General features: G+C 40.5%; 1 protein-coding gene across 1 annotated transcript in view; it reads right to left on the bottom strand.

The window, feature by feature from the left end:
* Positions 1-20,670, bottom strand: part of LOC118334334 (partitioning defective 3 homolog) — a gene marked incomplete at its 3' end in the record, with an annotated part of 217,835 nt that overhangs the window by 3,655 nt on the left and 193,510 nt on the right. Inside the window, 2 exon segments of the mRNA XM_035670221.1 lie at positions 283-425; positions 7,067-7,190. Of these exon segments, the coding sequence (XP_035526114.1) occupies positions 283-425; positions 7,067-7,190 (267 nt within the window).

Raw genomic sequence — 20,670 nt, 5'->3', positions numbered from 1 at the left:
ACACACACACACACACCCCAACACTTCTTGAGATACATTATGGATCATTACATTAAATTACAGATCTAAAAAGGACACAAACACAGACAAAACCTCCTGGACACATTGCACATCAGACAGACAGACAGCAGGAACATGAGAAGACTCTACTAACACACACAATGCCCCACAAAAACACACAGAAGCTCTTAGCACATATTGATTGTTACACAGAAACAAACATCAAACACAACATCATATCAAGACTGTCATGCACACACTCTTTTTCTGTCCATCACATACCGTGGAAGTGAGCTGTACTGTCGCTGTGCCTGGGCGAACGAGTCCCTCTCCTCCTGTCTCTGTCTTTGCATCTGAACCTCGACCGACACCGAGTGGCGACCCGGCTGGTTGTACCCGCCCGGACCATTGCTGCTGGTGTTTGACTGAAAACAGCAAGATGGCAGCTCGGTTAACTTTGATGTCCCCATCGTGACCGTCATCATCTATCTGTTACTGTTTGACAATAATCGAGATTTAACTGAAATGCTGTCCAATAAAATCAGTGGAAATGGGAACTGGTGGGACAAATATGATTTGGAGTGTTTACAGGATTCAATTTTATTTTATCGATCTCAGTGCAGGACATTATTTTATGCAAAGTAATGAAGGAAATGTCTGGTTCTAGGGTCTTCTTTATTTAGGTATAGAATACATTAGTGGGTCACAGTAATTTAGCATACTTTCACACTGATTTGGACCACCTATATGCTGTATTACTGATATTCATAGACCTAACCTGTGAACAGTTTTTACTGAAACTACTCTAGCTAGGAAACACCCTCTATGAAAACTGTTTACAGTAATGTCTGTGGATTATCCAGAGTAACATTGTCGATATTTAATATTTTTATTATAATTATTCAATGCAGTCTTTAAATCAAATGGAAGAGTGGAAAAATATGTATTTTTGTTTTTTGGACCGATCCTTTAAAACTGCAGTACTTTCTTATTGTGGCTCTAAGAGGAACAAAACAGTCTGAAGCTACAGAACAAGAAGTCACTCCGAAGTTAAAATAAATACTGATGACTTCTCTGTGTTCAGTTAAAGATTCATTATGTTGAACTGCCTGCTAACGCAAGACTGATGTATGAATGGGAGATGTTGGAGGTGATGACGCTTGTGAAATTAGTGGTTTTATGTAAATTAAGAAGATAGGTCTATGTTATATAATTGGTCCTCCATGTTTCAAGCTTTCACTATAACATTGATAGTCTGTAATTAAGACCATAAGCCACATTCCATAAAAAAACCTTAAGCACCCTTTAGAAGTGATAAAACACATTAAATATAAAGATTAAATGGTAAATTTAAATATTTTCTCATTGATGGCATTTTTTTTAATCTATTTCCCTTATGGTGGTTTTCATTTTGTATTTTCCTTTAATTGAAGAATCTGTGGGTTCCACAAATATTTACATCTGCCAATGTCAAAAACTGGGCTGTTTCCAAATAAAATATTTTGACCCAATGATAAGTTTAACCAAGCTCAGAGATCATAAATCTGCCTGAGCAAATAAAAATTTTATATTATACTGTTTATTGAAGATTTTGTTTTTGATCAAAAATTCAAGTTTGGAAAATTTTGCAGCAGTGTGGTATGAATGTCCTGTAGTAAAACGGTCAGACATTTTACCGTAGGACCAATATCAACAAAATTAAAGAAAGATAAAAAATGCCAAAAAATAATCTTTATAAATTGATAAAGAAGATGTGACTTTAAAAATAAACAGATAACATACGATCCTTCAGTACCAATTCAAAGCATGAAAATCACCACAACTGCAGGCAAGATTTCCACACAGTAACCCAATAAAACTAGCAGTCCCTGACACAGGATACCTTACAAAATCTCCCACCGCCCCCTCCCTCCAACCCCCCCAATAGTCCAAACCACAGACAGACACTTACCAGCAGTTAGTCGGGCAGACACACCCTGAGCTCGTCTCTTCTCAGGTCAAAATGAAGGTGAGACACAGACAGACAGAAGGAGGGGGAAGTGAGGGAGGGGCCATGCTGGAGTCTCAGAGCAGGGGTGCAGTGATGAGACGAGATGGATGTTAGTGGGTGTTAATGAAGGAGACAACACTCAGCCTGTTGACATTGTGACAGTCCCCCTCCCCCAAACGGTCACACATAAACACCTCCTGTGCTGGTTATTAGGTTACAGTAGGTATGTGCGTACAGGCACAGTCAGGTTGAGTGATATGTACATTTGTAAATGTTTGTAATGATTTTATGATAGCAAATATCATTTTAATTATTATTATCTTATGAATGTTTATACTGGCATACACACAAACTCTCAGCCGTTCATTAAAATGTATTAATGCATCTCTTATTCACTTTAGCCCTGAAGGGGTTGAGTATCCTTGAAAACTAGTTCAATGTTTGCCCAACCATGTCTAAAGGCAACAGTATTTATACCTGTTCCCTTTTTCGTAGCCTGCCGTTATGGCCCTCCCCCTGGCTGCATCCCATTTTCTCCCTGACTTTTCAAAGCCTCCATGTCCTAGGTCACTGTAGTCTCACAGAATTCATGGCTCAAATGGGGTTAATGTGGCACACACTTTCATGAACTCATGGTGTCGGTTGTGCTTGGTAGAGAAGTTCAACTCTTGCCTACTTTCTGGGTAAAGTTGGCATGATTGATGCACAGTCAGATTCAGAGATAAATTAATAGATGCTACCCCTCAGTTCAGAAGTTGGAATGGTAAGTTCTTTGTTTGAAGCATATTCACCCCTCAAACCCTAACCATTATAACTACATGCCTTACCCAAGCCCTTACTCTTAACTAAACCTAAAGCTAACTGTAACCGAAACAGCCCTTTAAAGAATCAAGGACCGGTCTTCACTGTCATGGTCTAAAATTAAAGAGTGCACACACACATATATAAACTATATGCTAATATCTCTTTCAGCAGCAGAGGACCACATTGAGGTCCAGCCCACACTGGTACCACAACTCCTTCCGCTCCTCCGATGTTCATTAGCGGCGTGGGTTCAATAATTACGTGCGGATAAGTCGTAACACAAAGCCAATCTAATTACTTTTATGGCCGTGCAACGTATTGAGAGCCTGGCGGGAGGACTGTCAGTTGGTGGGAAGGCCATAAAACGATTAAGAGTGCTAAGGAGACACTCCCCTTTAAACCAAATGAAGCCAGGGCAATCATCTCTGGAATTGATTGGCACTGCCTCGCAGCTCGGCCGACAATAAGGACAGGCTCGCAGACAGCCGAGAGGGAGGGGTGAGCAACCCTTATTCCATAGCTGAATTGAAAATCGCCCACAGGTAAATTACAGTCCCAATATTGTTCACATGAGGAAAAAATCCCTGTAGCGGTTTAGGAGTGCTAAATATATTCCTACAGTAGGAATGTCTGCCTGAACACGGTGATGTAGAGGGGAGGGGAAAATACCCTAAAGGAATCCAGATAATAGCAGCATTAAAATGTTACAGTAAAATACAAGAGGCAATATTATGCCCTTTCTAAACCCCCACCATCAAGTGAATGAACTCCTCTTTTCCCATAGTGGTATAAATGAGTGCAATAAAGCTGGTGCGGTGCTGCTGAGAGAGCGGGCATCAGTCATCCTGATGGAATTAGACCGTGTTACCCACAATCCTCCCCTGCTCCCCAAACTATGGTGAAAAAGACTAGAGCTCCCGTTGCAAAGAAGAGATACTAAACTGACGAGAGTCATGTGGCTAAACAGCTTGTGTTGAAAATGGATAATTGGGCGAATCGAGCACAGAGGGTGAAATTGTACGATTGATTTAAAAGATCCAGCTATCCTTCACTGGAGGTGTGATATGAAGAGGTGAGCTGGAGGTTGAGTGCCCAAACCTGGCTGGAAGGTCCAAACAACATGATAAGTGCTTCTATACGGCTGTACAGCGATATCTGTTTAGCTGGTATGACATGACGCTAACAGCATTAAATTCCCATTGTAACAGAGAATTCTGAATGGACAAGGGCAGCAATTTATGACTGTTTTTGATATCAATTAATCTCTATTTTTGTTTTAGATGAATCTATTCTAGAAAGTCCAATTTAGAAAATGTCCAAAAATACTGAATTTTCCAGTCCAAGCTGATGGTTGATGATGATTGTTGGTTAGGCGAAACAAGTAAAGATATTCTATTTACAATTCAATTTATAACAGAGAAACGCAGGAAATCTTCATGTTGCTTGAACAATTACTCAAAATAATAATCAGAATTGTTGTTGATGTTGACTTCCCTATGGACTGAACAATCATTTTACTAATCATTTCAGCACAGAAATGGATATTATACTCTGTAACCCTACTTAGGATTTATTTGATCTATTTGACATTTGCTTATGTTATATAACCATTTTTCTGCCATATGAAAAAACACAGCATATGAATGTTAGCAGTGTCTCATATGCAGCGCTGCCCTGGCACAGACTGTAAGTGGGGCAGTTGTAGGTGAATTAAGAAAAAGGACACTGGCTCCTTGAGGTTTGCAGCACATCACTCAGATGAAGCAACAGAATGTAATATATGCATGGGGAGGTAACTGAATTTCAAAGACACATTCTCCTGTCTTCCATATGGCCCACCAGTATGGTCAGGGCATGAGTCTAATAAGAGGCAATTACTATGACAAACCTGAGTGTGAGCTGCACACTGACAAGTAAAAGGACTTTTAAGGGACCATTGGCGGGTTCCTGGTAGATCCACCAGTTTAAGAAGTATTTATCTATAGCACTACATATCTGGGAATAAAAACATAGGCACAAGCAAAGGAAGGGCTAGGAATGGGGGTTCAGGTTTTTGATACGACTTTCATGGCATTCAGTATCAAAAACTAAATGTTTTTAGTATTCTTTGATTAGACAGCTTTTGATTCAAATCTGAATTTTGCCAATTTTAGAGTGTTTCAGGCAAAGATGTGCGTTCCACAAAATGTAAGATTTGAAGAATTTTGATCTGTAGAAACACATTTATACTCAAAGTAAGGTATCGTCAAATGTATCTTTTGGTATGGAAAGGAAATCTCAGTTATCATATCGGCACTCGTGTAGACCATTTTTAAACTATACCTGTCTTTGGTTTAAGATTGGTTTGGCAACCAAAGCAAAAGATCCATACCATGGATATTTCTGACATCTCCTTTTTCTAACAAGATCCCACTTCAAACCAGTGAGAGAAGAGCAGTGAAAAACACAAATGCAGATCTCTGTAAAAAAACGGTTCTAACTTGGTAAATAATAGTGAGAAAAATGGTTTTCAGGGATTTCCACAAATTCATGTAACATATTCATTTGGTAAAGGAACCTAAATCGTTCAAAAGGTCTGACTGGACGCCAAGTGAATCCTTTTAGATCATCTTTTAGAGTGTGGGTTACGTAATACTAAGTTTTCATGGGAAAATCACACTTAGTCAACAATAGCCAATGCGCTGCAGTTGACGTAAACAAACAATATACTGCAGTATTGTTGAGCTCTTTAATGGAGATTACGCTCAGTTGTTTAGAGACAAAGGGAGAAGTGACCTGCGCTCTTCTTTCCCACACTGTCCTACTTTTGCCGCACAATGCCAGCCTGAAAGTGCGCCAGGCCGCCGAACCCATTAAAACGCACGAATCTGGTGAATACTGCTGAATGCAAAACAAAGCTATACATTTTTATTGGATTTATCAGCTAGAAAAGAAAAGCCAGAGCACAGATGATTTGATTCGTGAGCTCTCACTTTATCATTTCATTTCAATTATAAATCATAGGACCAAATTCTCCCATTGCACACCAAAGACTGGGCAGAGCTACAGTGGGAAATTGTAGTGTAGACACCAGCAGTAAAAAGAGCTCATACAGAAATATACAAAAACACAGCTGTGTGTGCAAAATGACCTTGTATAGAAACAACCAACAAGGACAATTCATGTTATTTGTAAAGAATGTAATTTACAACACACCTAGTGTCTAGTTTGGGATAACACACATTTGTGCTCACATTTATTAATTATAATACGTATTGTGTCATGATGTGTTTGTATGTTAAGAATATGTGTGAAAAACGTGTGTTGTCTCAAACTAGATGAAGGAATGTGGTGAAAATTACTCCTTTAGTGTATAAAACAGTAATATATTACACATTACACAGAGATGCTAGCAATTAGAAAAAAGTAGTAAAATCTTGTCTTCAAGATTTAAAATTTGCTACAGCTGTTCATCGTAATTTGTTATTCAAAATAACGTAAAACCAAGTACACTTGAGTTGTGGTGCAAGGAAGAAGGGAAGACTAAAATAAATACTACAAATATGACAAGCGATTTCATCACCCCAAAAAACTTTGAAGGCATTCAGATTTTGTTCGCTTATTATTACCCCATGTTGCTTCAGAATGCACTAATTATCCCCCTTCTTAGCCAGTGAAGCTTTTAATGAAATAAACGCCAGTTAAAATGTACACAACTCTCACCATGAAACTGTAGAAAGGCACAGTTAAAACAAAGGGTTCACAAATGAGACCCCTGAACACAGAAACATTGTGAAGACAAACCCAAGTCCATGAGGTGGTGGGCGGGTCCATTTGGATGACTGACAGACACAAACAGCGACGATGGATGAGTAGAGTAGGTTGTGACGGATGGGTGGGGTTAGTGACGGTTGCGTCAGGAGGTGTGCAAACTCCTGCATGCAGGTGGTGGGACATTTGAGGGTGAGGGGTGTTAGCATTAGCACAATTAGCCAGGAAGGCCCATGGAGGTTAATGGTTATCCTAAGGTGGGAACAGGGTGATATCATCAGTCTTGTTCATGGCTGGTAGTAGTGGGGTTAGTGATGGTTAGCACCATACTCCAGTTAGCCACAGGGTACTGTCGTGTGCTAACACTGTTAGCATTCTCCTCAGGCTAGCATTTGAAGTTATATGTCCAGAGTCTTGGTCTGGTAGAGGTCGCTTCTTGAAATTAACAGTCTTAAAGTCTAGCCGTCTTCTCTGGCCGACAGACGATTTGAGTTACAGGCTCCCGTCATTTCAGACACTCACCCAGGGCTGCTCGAAGCTGTAGGTCCTCCTGCGGTCGTCGGGGTCGTCTGGAACGGTCTGGGACTGCTGGAACTCCTGCCTCAGCCTCTGTATCCGGTCGTGGTTGCTAGGGGCTAGCCGGTTACTGGGGAGAGAGGAGAGAGAAAAGAGGAGGGAAAGATGGATGAGTGTGAGAGGTCCATTGTGAGCAAGTGACCTGGTTTCATCAGCGCAGGCAGAAATGGCCTGCAGGGTTGAGTTCTTTAAAGTCCAACGTGCTTTGTCCACAAACTGATCAAATGCAATGTTGACACAGGAAAAGCAACCCAGATACGTTCAACCCAGATAAAACATAAAACATGATAAGTGAGGGCAGAGCCAAGAGCGGGCTTACAGCAGAGCCAACAGCAATATGAATCAAACTAATGTGCCTCTGATGTATTATTCATAACAATGAACAAAGACTAGCGGTGAACGGTGAGCAGTACCACAACACACACATACCCCCCGCCCCTACTGGCCTCATATCATTCAACTACTGCACTGCTATTGTCTGTTGCAGCCCTGCGGTGCTTACATCAAACAATGCTGCCTTCAGTGTAACTTGCTCATGGTACACTGAACAAATGCACTCTAGCTGGTCATTTAACATCGTTACGGACTTTATGATGTTCAGTGATTAAAAAGGAAAAGTTTTAGAGACCGGTTGTCAGCATGCACAGTGAGCTCCAATGTCAAACACATAAACCCTTATACATTTGGTGTACATGGCAATTAAATACATTTTGATTGTGAAATTATTGAAAGATAGTTGTTTTCTTTTCTGTATCTCAAAACAATTTCTGGTAACGGTAAAAAAACTGCACATCAAACTTAGGCATTGAAGTAAATCAGAGCTCCCGTCGATGAATATAAATCTCTTGTCATCTCAGTAACAGTTATATTTGCAATCTTACAGACATGTATTATATTCATCTCTCTCAAAGAGAAGTTCTGCTAGTCTCTGAAAAAAAAAAATGGAGAAAACTATAGGATATACGTTCAAAAGAGAAGACAGGTTAGTGTTAAATATATATGGCCTCCTACCGAGGAAACTAATTAACACATTTTCTCTCTCAGGCAGTGTGTGTGAACAGAAGCATCAGGGTTGGTGGATGAGGGAGCAGCGGGAAAACGTTGACTCCGTCCGTGACTTTTCAACTTTCTCACTCCGCCAGGAAATTCCTGGGGACTGTCTTATCTCTAAAACTGAAAAGGTCAAACAGACAACTCTTTCCAGTCCCAAAGCTCCCCTATGTTTGGTTTTGCAAACCTTTTTCTGCTTACAAAGTAAAAATTTAAGGTCAGCGTAAAGATTCCGAATTGTATTTGTTGAGGGATATGATTAAAATGTTGACAGAAAAATATTATATTAAAAAAATGTGCACCTGCAAAAAATAACAATTTTAAAAGGAATAAACAAAACAGATCCTTATAAGCTAGGTTATGACATTAACTGCACAGTTTAAACATAATAAACAGTTTATCTTCATGAGGCCAAAGTATGACTCCATCTAGGCATAATATTGCGGCAGTAACTGCCTAAATTCATTTCATCCATCACAAAAAAAAACCCCAACTAAAAAACAGAAAGTAGGCTTTTGATGCTATAATCTAAAACACAGCAGCACCACAAACTTAGGCAGCTATTAACTCCAGACGCACACAATGGAAAAGCCAGAGCCAGTCAGCCTTGTTAAAGACCAGGAACCTGTCATATGCGATCCTGCTAATCTCCATGATATGTAACACAGCCGCTTGGCTTCTTTAGACCGCAGCTGACCTGATAGGCGGTACAAATGTGACCCTCTGGCTTTGGGTCAAGGCCCGGCTTCAACAGAAAGGCTGATATCTGCTAGTGAGTAACCTGTAAACAGATGTGGTAGCGCTAGAAAAAAAAGTTGAAAATTAGTTTCTTAGTTTTCCATGGATTAAGACAGTCCTCACTGTGGAAGAAGCACAACAATTCAGTCAGAAATTATGTCCAATGTTTTCCAGACAAAAGATGTTCCATCTCCTGAGATAGTCGCTCAACCCTGTAATCAAAAGTATATCACCATTAAGGCAACCTATAGACCCATCCTATATGCTGGAATCCTGCCCAAGAGACTGAATGGAAGAGAAACTCAAATAAAGGGATCAAAGATCTCCAATCCTCCAGTCTGACAAAACACTGTAAATCAATCAAAGAAAGAGCAACACTGCAATACAACTGTACTGCCAAAAATCCCCAGAGACAGGGAAGAACAGCGGGCTGAGATTTAGTCTGAGATGAGCTTCATCCTCTGGACAGGCTCACTCAATATCTGGCACTGCTGTATGAGGCTGAAAGGTCACTGTGTGGCTTTGTTGAGTGGAGTGTCTCTGGGACTCAATAACAGGACTGTGGCTTGCTGACTGGGCTGCCAGCAAAACTGTTTACGCTGAGATGCACCCTGCCTTTCATGGTCGGGCGTGCCTCCTGAAAAGCTGTCTGTCTCGGTCTCAAGCCTGGCAAGGAGAGAGTTTTGAGAAGATGTAATGTCTGCATTGTGGGCAGACTGATTTCAGAACTGCACCGCTACACTATGTTCTAATGAAGCATGGTGAAACAGAGCGATTGCCAAAAAGAAGCTTTGAGAATACGATCGCTTTTACAAATTTACGCCTTTGTTTTCTCTTCCAAATAAGTTTGGCTAATCTGAAGTGTTGCATAAAATGTGTGATCATCTGGCCGCTTGTTCTTCTTGCCCTGCTGAACTTCTGATTTAATGATGTTGCCATGTTCCTAGATCTCAGCATTTAACTTGGTGAGAACAGTGTTACTATTCCTGATAGGACTGATGTCCAGAAGTACGAATTGAAGACCTAGGGCTGTAAAAACCAGGTATCCTTTAAGCCTGGAAAGGAGGGTGCTTGTGTAGGATTTGAGATCTGGATTGTGGCCAGACTTCAATCTCAGAACAACAAAGCCACAATATGTTCTAAAAACGCCTCGTAAAACACCAAAAAACAAAGCTTTGAGAGCAGGACTGAAGCAATTAAAGACAGCCACTGGAAGTCCTTGCTTCATTTGACATAGAGGAGGAAGTGGTCCAAATTGGACCTAACTCCAAACTAATAGGATTTATCAGATCTGTGCTTCACTTCAAAATCCCCCATGACATTGACGCTGCTTCCACGGATCCCAATCAAAGCATGCCAACAGACAGAGGAAAGGCCTCTATGGGGCAATGCACAGTAAGTGACAGAGGCAGCTGATGGACAGAATCCTAATCCTGTGGATTATAAATGAATGGCCTCATTCACACAGGCTGCTCTTCCCATGCCTATAGGAGAATCCCTCAGACCTACCACCAACTGTACATGGGCATAAATTTAAGAACCGTGCACTCATTTAGAGGACTTGGTGACTTTTAGTGGCTCAGTGTGCCCTTGAAATGAATGCAAAGATGAGGGTGTCTGCATGGTTTTGGCCAATAAAAAAGAAACAGCTGTAGTCGACCCCATTAGCCACCAGCTGGCCCACAAAGACCATCTGAGCATGTACAGTACACCGAAGTGCGGAGGCCTATACGGTGGAGAGATTCGAGTGGATGTTTTGTGACAAGGGCCCTCGTGGCGAGTGGTTACAAGTGGTGTGACCTTGACGATACAAGAACAGCGTTGTTGGTTCACACTTCAAAGTCACAGATGAAAGCGTCACCCCAAGCATGCAGCACTGCGTGAAGAACTATTAACAAAACCAGCCAAGTCAGTGTTTCTTAAATCTTATCAGAGCCTATTCTGTCTCTAATGCAAATTAGAAGAATGATTCATATAAAAATCACACCTCGCTCTTAATAATGGACGGATTGTATTCTGTGATATCCTATCTATTTCATTTGCCAATAATCCTTAATTCATAATAATCAACTTTTTAATTAAAAGCCACCGTCTTAATTAAACATTTAATTAGGCATGGTTAGTCATGGGATTCCCATCTCGAATGTGACTGTTGTACTGACTAGCTCGCCAGCCTGTTAAATAAACATTTTCTGATGTAGCGATACGCATAGCAAGAGAACACCGCATGTCGTGAATACGTGTTCCCGCAGAACACAGCAGCTGTGGGTTAGTTTCTGTAATCTTATCAGATGGAGGGAACTAGACCCTACATCCTCTGACAAAGAGAGAGCAGCAGCTGGAGCCTTTCTCTGCTGTGAAAAATGAACTGAGATGCTGAAGATGATAATCCAGGTCTATTGATCGAAGGATCACAGACAACTACGAGGGAGACTGAAGCCCTTGCTAACCGGTGCTAGCGGCTAACCTTCCATCTTTGGGCTGTAGTATGGCAAAGTCCCTACTACTGTATCATTAAGTGAGCTTCCTCAAGCAGTCACACACTTATACAAATCTGGGATAGATGTTGATAAAAGTTAGTAGAATGAATACTAAAAATATCTTTGTTTGGGACATTTTGCATAGACTACCTTGAAGTGGTGAAGTGAAATCTTTATTTCAAATTATTAATTTACCTTTTTAGTACATTTTAAAACAGATTACAGTGTTATATTCGTGACAATTACAAGAAAAAAAAACAGTTCTGTATATAAAAAGAATGCTGCAACAACCTAAATTGTCAGAATAATGTCACACAAAAGGATACAGCAGTGTTGAACTGGCGAAGCAGAATCTGTGTACAGTTACGTTAAAGTACACAAGCATTAGCTACAGAAACGGGTAGGTTTAAAGCTCTACCTTAAGAGGAAAGTTGTAGTTTCTTTAGTTACTTTTATTAGACTGAAGATGAAGTCCATTTTATGTTTTAATGTGCTTTATATGATGATTTAACAGCTATACTTTTTAACAAAATGTCTGCCATCTTTGCTGACTTCTTCTGGTGGGAAGACTGTAAAAGATTCTATAAAAGAGTTTTGCCTTTCTTGTGGCAAATTGTATTTATAGAACTTTAGAGAGAAGACAAAGTTTATTGCTTGAAATACAATCTTTTATATAATGAGTTATGCTCTTATGTTGTACTGCAACTGTTTAATTGGTGTCTAATAAGCAGACGTGGGCCAGGCACTTGTATGTGTGTGGCACAAAATAAAATAGAATAATTGGACAAATACTGCTGTTTACATTTAATATCCAGATCTGTCCCATTTCTTGATGCTACATTATTTCAAAGAAGTTAATACATACTGTAAATGGGTGAATTGCTAAAAAAGAACAAGCATGTTCTGTTGATCTTCCTGGGACACATAAAGGTTAAAAAAGGATTAGCTCAGATGCTTGACTACTCACAGCCTCACTGGTGATGCAGTGGAGAGATTAGGGGGCCAAGAGGCCGCCGTGCCTGTTGTGTCTGAGGCCATTTAGGCTCTTATTAACCCGATCTTGCTTTTACTATGGATTACATGGGCTTAACCCTGAAACACTGACAGAGCCAAATTGATCCGCAGAAACATAGCAATTAGATGCCAATCGATACAATATCTCCACACTTAACAACTCATTATCAAATCCTTGGCATTTGCCTCATCGTGTCAATTGACTAAGTAAGAATAATGTTGATAGACTGCACAAACAAATCCGTTAGTATGCAAAGGAAGATAAACAGCCAAACAGATTTTTTTATTCTATGTAAGAGCTTGTGTTGACAGGGAAGTTAAGAGGCTAATGAATCTAGCTAACGCGTTCTGTAACCCAGGCCGAATCAGACACAATCTGCACACTCACGGCCCGGCTCGGATCAAACCGCTCTCTTCTCAGAGGGCACAGCACTGGCCCGGCGCCGACATGCTGTGCCAAGCTTAGTGGCTGAGTGTGTATTTGTGTGTGTGTTCATCAGAAGAGAAACATGGCACTTTAGTTAAGTTGGTGAAATGCTGCACTAGGAGGAAAAGTCACTGGGCAGCGCTAACAACAACCGCAGCTCTGCAGAGAGATGTAGGTTGATTTGAATATACATTATAAGTAATATGTGATGAGTCACTGGGAATTTGTATAAATACTTTGGCTTCCTTCTTCTTCTTCCTATCACTTTAAGAGTTTCAGTTTAAAATAATCTGAAACACTGCTTAACTGTCCTACTCTATGCAGTTCATCCCATAAGGGATATGAAGTGTTTTGGAAAGAAACAATTCACTTTTTTCCTCCACTAAACAGTAGGCCATTTCTCTAAAACTGATTAATTCCAGAAGCGCATGAACCCTCACACTGATCCCTTCCTGCAACTTACAGTAGCATTCATTCTGAGCCTTAGCAATCCCACAGGGTGTCAACACTTGTGCAAAGCAGACAGTAAACATTGGAATCCATCGACGGAACGGATTGAATTTAATTGGTTTTCAGTTTTATAGGGCATCTCTATTTTTCCAGGGGCACCGCTGGTCAGAAATGTCAGAGATGGTAATATAATATTTGACTGATATTAATGTATGCACACATACGCACACACTTTTAAAGCAAGATGGGTAACTGGTCTTGGATTTCAAGCTATGGCGCCACTGGAGGCAATAATGGTGTGGCACACAGCAGTATGCCTCCTTTTAATTCATGGGCCAATTTCATGCTTGCACACATCAGCGTATCGATGCCGGTCCGCTCGGTTACAAGCAAATAAATTGGACTGCGTTCCTGATATCTGTAATCCTGCCCTACTTTTAACGAAGGTGGGGAGCATGCTGTCCTATGTGGGCCATTTAAGTTTCATTACTCAAGTCCCCATCGGATTGTGTGGTGGAGCCACATTTGAATATGTCACCGTAATATCTGCAGGGGCATTTCACATGTGGTTTAGCATGAGCTCCAATTCCCATTTTCTCAAAGATGCTTTCAATACGTTCTTTATAATGTATTCTGAGATTGAACTTCATGTCAGGATTGAAATGAGGAGAGATTGTACTGGATCTAATCTCAAGGATGTCTTCAGCAGGAAATACTACAGGATCAGATGTTCTGTAAAACAACAGTCTGCCACGCCTCTCGGTTGTACAGACCATTTAAAAATGCAGTATTGTAAGTAAACAATGTCTTTTGTCAAAGCTGACTACATCAGAAGTAACTCCACTGTCTTGATGCAGGACATGTTGGTATGGTAACACAGTAAACCATGGAACCAGCATTTAGTTTTTGAGACTTCTCACCAGAAAAACAACTGCATTGGTCGGTTGTTCAAATATCTAAAAAATACTATGTTGATGCTTTTCTAATGAATGACATCATGCAGTCCTGAGAGTAATGACTATGATCTCCAAGTAGAAAAGGAATTAACAGAATTAATTTGTCATAGCAGTGCAAAACATCCTCAGGAAGAGGTCACGGTGAATGGTTGTGAGTACAAAGTGCCTGACTCTGACTCCGACTCACCAATGTTTTCCTAACAAAAACCACATCCCTAATGTAGCTCATATGAGCCATTTTGGAGCAGTTGTTTTTCCGTTTTGTTTTTTAATCACTATTATTTCTCTATTTTTAACCCCAAGTCAAATTTGTCTTGCAGTACAAAAACATGGCAAGCTAGCTATTGCAAGTCTGTCTCCTTTAGCTATTTGGCTTTCTTTGTTTGAATATTTTCTACCATATTCTTTTTCTTCTTACTGGCACTTGCAGTTGCAATTCCTCTCTCCATCCTTAAATTAAAATGTTAAATACGTAAATGGATATTTGACCAAATCCTTGTTAACACTGACTCCCAATCTAACATGCCATCACAGTTGTAGTGCTTTGATGTAACAGTGACAAAACAGTGTCTAATCTCATCCATCATTGACACACGATGATCTCCTCAGTGCAGGGAAGCATAATAAAGGCAAGCAGATGAAACAGGACGACAATATGATAGAGGGCGGAACTGAAGCAGATGTAAAACTGTACAAATGTCCATACACTTGTGTTTATACTTTTAACACTTTCTTTCTCTCTTAGGTTTGAGAAATTCCAAATTCCTCACAAATACTCAACAGATTCTTCGTTGCTCTTTCAGCTTTCAGTTCATGTCCATGTCCACCCCTCTTTCTATTCATCTCACACCCAAGATATAAATACACATACACACACAAACACACACACTTGCTCTGTCTCTATCGCACCTTGCTTCATTTCTCTCTCCCCTTCACACACTGACACTGACTTGTAGGTTAACAGGAGACGGCATCTATCACACCACACCATTCAATCAGTCAATGGACAGATCTGTGCTGTCAGATAAGCCACTTATTGTAATATATCTGAGCTTCACAATGCCGTTATGATCCCACCCATCATAACTAATGCTTGCAGGCCACTAGTCTTTATGATTCATAGCCGATCACCATGATTCAGCACATTCAGTCACCTGGGGATACTGTAACTAGGCAACAAGGTTTGGATAAAGGGTCTTCTGATTTAATGGTTTTTACCACAGCCAGCATCGCACCCTACTAATTATTCCTTTCTGTGTCAACATGGCCATAAAGTAGGCTCTTCTAGCCCATTAACTTGTAGTGGTGCTTTAACAACTCTGTAGAGAAGAGAAAACTAGTTTCAACCTGTCTGTGCCCACAAGAGCTGTGTTTTCCTACAGGTTGTGCAAATTACTGGCAGAGTTTGAGGACGCAAAGTGTGAGATGAAAGTGTGAGGGGAAGAGGAGAGGATTTTCAAACCAGCAGGGTGAGTGCGCCGTCTTATCAGCAGTGGATTAGGGAGGCATTAAAGAGTCCAACTTTCTTTTTTACATTTTTATGAGGTCTCAGCTAAACTAAACATTGATAACAAGGCCTGACTTTTTCATACTCATGAATAAAGTTCAGTCTGAATCAGAAACTACATTTGCACAAGTTCTTTGGCGCTTGTCTTTTCATGCTGGCAGAGCATCACAGAACTTTACTTAGAGATTCTTTCTCCGTTTTAACAGTTTAGGAAAGAATGGAGTCTAAAATATTTTAGGTGTAGCAGAGGTTCTCGTCAGGATGGACCCAAGCAGTCACTTTATTCTTGCACATCATAATGATCCTTAAAATGTCCCTCATTAAGTCACCAAGTACGGTTAGAATTTTTCCAAATGCTGAATGACTAAATCACTAAAGCACCATGGAGGAGTTGCATACCTTCAAAAATTCTAGATAATTGGTGTCAAAATGTGCCTTTGACAGGTGCAGAAATGGCACTGTTAAGTAGCTGTACACCACTGAAGGTGCCTCCACAGTGGGTGGAACTGCAGAGTATAACAGGAACCTCCTACAAAAATTAATTTTCACTTTTCTGATGAAAAGAACCTGAGGACAGTCAGATCTGGTAAGAAAGAGACCCAGAGAAAAATTAGACCCTATCCAAAATGCAGTCAATCGAAACAGATCTAAATCGCAACAGGAAAGGGCCATATCCAAATCCAATCAGACGTAACTGAGAGCAAACGTGAAGACCTATTCTCTCCAGGACAACAGTAGACTTAGCAGGGAACACAGTGCAAAAATAACTGTAATGTGTAATAATGACTTAGAAGCTATTGGATGCATGACATCCATTGAGTCGGAATAAACAAAAAAACAGATTTATCTTTGTATTAATCAAAGACTGAATTACACAAAGCAACCTACATTAACTAGCTACCACAATGATCTGTACATTAGGATGCAGGCAGTCTGAGTGCGACATTATTCACAGCAACCACATAAAGGCTTCATCTTTGTCTGTTGGCGCTTTGGATCTAGAAAAGCTTCACAAATAAAATAAAAAATATATCTTCTACGACAGCAGAATGGATCACCCTTTAAAGGCAGAAAAAGGAAATGAGGAGACAGAGAAAGGAGCAGTGCGATAACAGTCATTTGGGGTGCGGCTGAGGCGATTGTAGCTGAAGTAGAAATAAGTAGAGCAAGGCTAAATTAGAATTTCAATCCCAGTTTTGGTGAGAAAGGTAAGGGTTTGACTGATGCGTATCTCTAACACTGGCTAATAATTTTGGTGTGGCCTGGACTGGTGAGGAAGGAGAGCAGCAAGAAATGACGGGGAGGGAGAATGACATTGAGAGCGAAAAAGGAAATCAAATTGGAGCAGTCTAATTTCTGGGGCAGGCATCAGGGTCCAGCTCGTATGGCACTCTCTCTTTCTCACTGTCATGGCGACTGGGGGGGTGACTGATGGACGTCTCACTTGTAATGATTCCCATTTTCAGAGAGCTGTATAATGCTGGCCGACTGAAGCATCAGCAGCATCTGATAAATCATAATCTAAGTCAAATTAGGATCCATTATCATGAGGAGGCAGGGGGCCCTTTTTCCCTCTGTTTCGGGGCTGCATCGGAGGAAAATGAGACTAGAGGCATCTTGTGACAGCAGGCAATTTTGAGAGAGAAAGAGTGAGTATCTGATGTATGATTGCCATGGTAATGCGTGTCCTAGATGCCAGGGAGACTGCTCAGACAGAGGCTAGAATTTGGCAAAGCCATGATCATAACATGAGCCCATTCTCGTCTGCACTTAAAGCACCCATATCGCTACTTTCACAAATGCTGATATGATGTGACACTGAATTTTATACATGTTTTTATTTAGATTATTTTAAGTAGATATATTTACCTTATTATATTTTAAGGTGGTACATACTACTACTACTACTATACTGTACATGTTAAACATTTGTTTGTTTTAGTCGTGACAAAGACATAAAATGTCAAATTCGTATATTGTGATTCATGTATACTCTCATCTCTAAAGGATTTCAGTTACCAAATCATCCCATGCACAATAGCTGAAAACAGAGCAAAACATTTGTTTATTCCAAACAAATTCCTCTTGAGAATGGAGTTGAAGAGCAGCACTGGTTCAGCAAGCATTCATTAAAAACTGGGACTCTACACACTGACTTCATGAAATATTCAATATACAGTAGCTTTTGGAGGCAAGGACATGCTTTCCAGACCACCAAAACAAATTATTAAAAAAGCAAAACACCAAATCACATTTCTGTGAAGCACCTAAAGCTCTACAGTCGCTTTTCTAAAAAATAAGACTGCAAAACACAAATACCTTGGAGTAATTCTTTGTTATATCATTTCTAAAGTCTAAGCGGAGCCTTCTCTTTTGACGGTTGAGACCTTGAGCTTTTATCACCCTGCATTAAATGCCAGAGATGCAATGGACTGTTACTGTTGTGGGCGTTCAGACCAAAAACCCTGTGTTAAAGAAAATTTAAAGGTTGTGTGGGGGAATGTTGCTTTAAGTACTGGTGAGAGTTAAAATTAGATTCAGGAAGTCCATGACTGAGTAACCGAGGAATGCATCTGAAGGCTTATGAGACACCATAACAATGCACATCGGTTTATAATACTGCCAGGATTGTTAAGAAGTGTGGATTCAACTTTTTTTCTTGGATGATTTTTGTTACCCAAGCGTCTGTGTCAATGCAATGGCGTTATTTAAATGACTACAGGACTGTGTTTTTGTTTTTTTTTTGCCCTGCAGGGCTACTGTCTGTCCGAACTTGTTTAGTGAACCTGAACCTTCAACAGGATGTGTTGATGTACATGTACTGCTTTCTGCTACTTCCATTTACTGAAGAATTCTGATCCACAACAAAAGCACAATTAACCACAATGAGATCAATAATAATAACAGTTTACATGAGTGTTACTGAATGGTCCTCTAACATCATTACCACCCCTCACACATGCAGATATGTGGTTAACACATACTTCTCTGGGGGACGAGCAGTGGGTGTAGAAATATTCTAACTAAGTCAAAGCTCACTGAGTGGACCCAAAAGGAGCCAGCAGAGCAGTAACTCACAAACTTGGAAGGCAAAGCGGGAGAGGAGCAACAGGTTTCCCTTTCATTCAGTAATAATCAGCTAATATAAACCTCTGTAGGCTAGTATGGCTCCCTACCTAAGCTGGATTCCCTTTCCCAGATAGTAACACTACTTCTCTTTCATATGCTTTTGCTTTTTTTTATATGGATATTTTCACCTCATTAGAAAAATTGTGGTCATTCAACACTACAGACTGTGGTTTGGCTCAACCACAAAGATTATTTATGCGTCCTCAGCAGCACTCTCACTCTAAACATTAGCTTGTAGTTAACCTCTCCTGGTGAAACAGATGTTAGAGTTGTTTAACTTCACATCTGTTAGCCAAAATCTCCAGAGACCTGCAGTCATCCTAAAGGAAATCCTGGGTACCCTCCTCCCTGTCCTCCACCAACCGATCCCACAGAACCAGCTGCAGTTGAGAACGTCACCAGCCACTACAGACACACATAAAGAATATCCTGCTACTCCTCCAGACATACGTTTCAAAGGAGGCCCACCATGAAACACCCGTAGCACCAGCAGGGTACAGACGCTTCCTCTTTCTTGCATTCCCCCCCCTGACTCAATCCATCCTCCACCTCTTCCTGGCTTTTAACTCGCTGCAGCCTGAACTCCCCATTGTGCTGACCACTGGGACTGTTCGCAGGTGGAAATTCTGTGGGATCTGGTGAGTCAGGGGGAAATTCGTTCTAGAAGTAAACTGAAGACGAGGGGGCAAAGTGGAATAGCTTACAATTTGTCACCATCTGTCTTCTGTGAGTGTGTATGGGTTGGGTAGTGGGGATGCTTAGGTAGACTGCAGTGACAGGTTTTTGTTAAATACTAGCAATAATGCTGCTGCTGTAGGTGTTTTTTTGTTTAATTACTGGAGATTTATTCAATTAAATCCAGCCAAGAAATGCTGTTTCGAGAGTATTTAACTGTTGTAGGACTATATGAGTAGTTATTTAGAATCTGAATCAAACAGCTTAAGACAGTATAAGACAGTATAACTCCACCATTTGGGAAACAAAGTTGGCATTCTGTAACAACACTATTCTTGACATAAACACAAGTAGAAATACAATACCAAATACAATCTAATGATAGATATGAGATATCTGAATATATATGCTGTCCAGATAATTATTTATACAGGAAAAATAAGACTGCTGGTCAAATAAAACAAGCAAGAGCATGCACCTCCTTGAGCTGTGAGAAATTACAATCTTTTTCTCAATTTTTACACATTTAACAGACAAAACAATTTATTGTGAAAATAATCGTCCCTTTATTTGATAATTGAAAATATTTATTAGTAACAGCCCTAAATTATACTTTTTACGTTTACATATCCTTTCCCCGGTCACACCCACTTTTCACCAGCTCACTTTCTCAGGATAATGATGATCATTTGAAATACAGCGACACTGACATCATTTCACTCTTCTAACAAAGTCACAAGACACAATAAAAGCCTCTCATTTATGAGTTGAGCTCAGGAAAATATTGCCTGGTAAATCTAGCTCATAGGATGGAACAATAAAAGGCCACAGTGCATTCTCATGTGGACAGGTGATACAGTAAATCCCCTGGAGCGGCTGACTGGAGGATCCCCCCACCCTCCCCACCCAGGCTACTGTCTGCTTCCTGGCAGACAAAGCTCCCTGACTCCTGTCAAAACATCTCCTAACTAGGTAGCAGTGGCTGCAGCCGTCCCCTGACGGAGGGCTGACTGAGACTGTGTGGAGGTCTACATGGGTTTGTGTGTGTGTGGACCAGAGAACACAGACAGTCTGTTGGAAGGGTTGACAGGGTGACTACACTGAGGATGTGTGTGTGTGTGTGT

Source organism: Morone saxatilis, unplaced genomic scaffold (genome assembly GCF_004916995.1).
Source record: "Morone saxatilis isolate NCDOM2014 unplaced genomic scaffold, NCSU_SB_2.0 Contig23, whole genome shotgun sequence".
NCBI classification, from domain to species: Eukaryota; Metazoa; Chordata; class Actinopteri; family Moronidae; genus Morone; species Morone saxatilis.
Note: the sequence above shows the minus strand (reverse complement) of the source record. Positions and strands in the feature narration are given on the sequence as shown.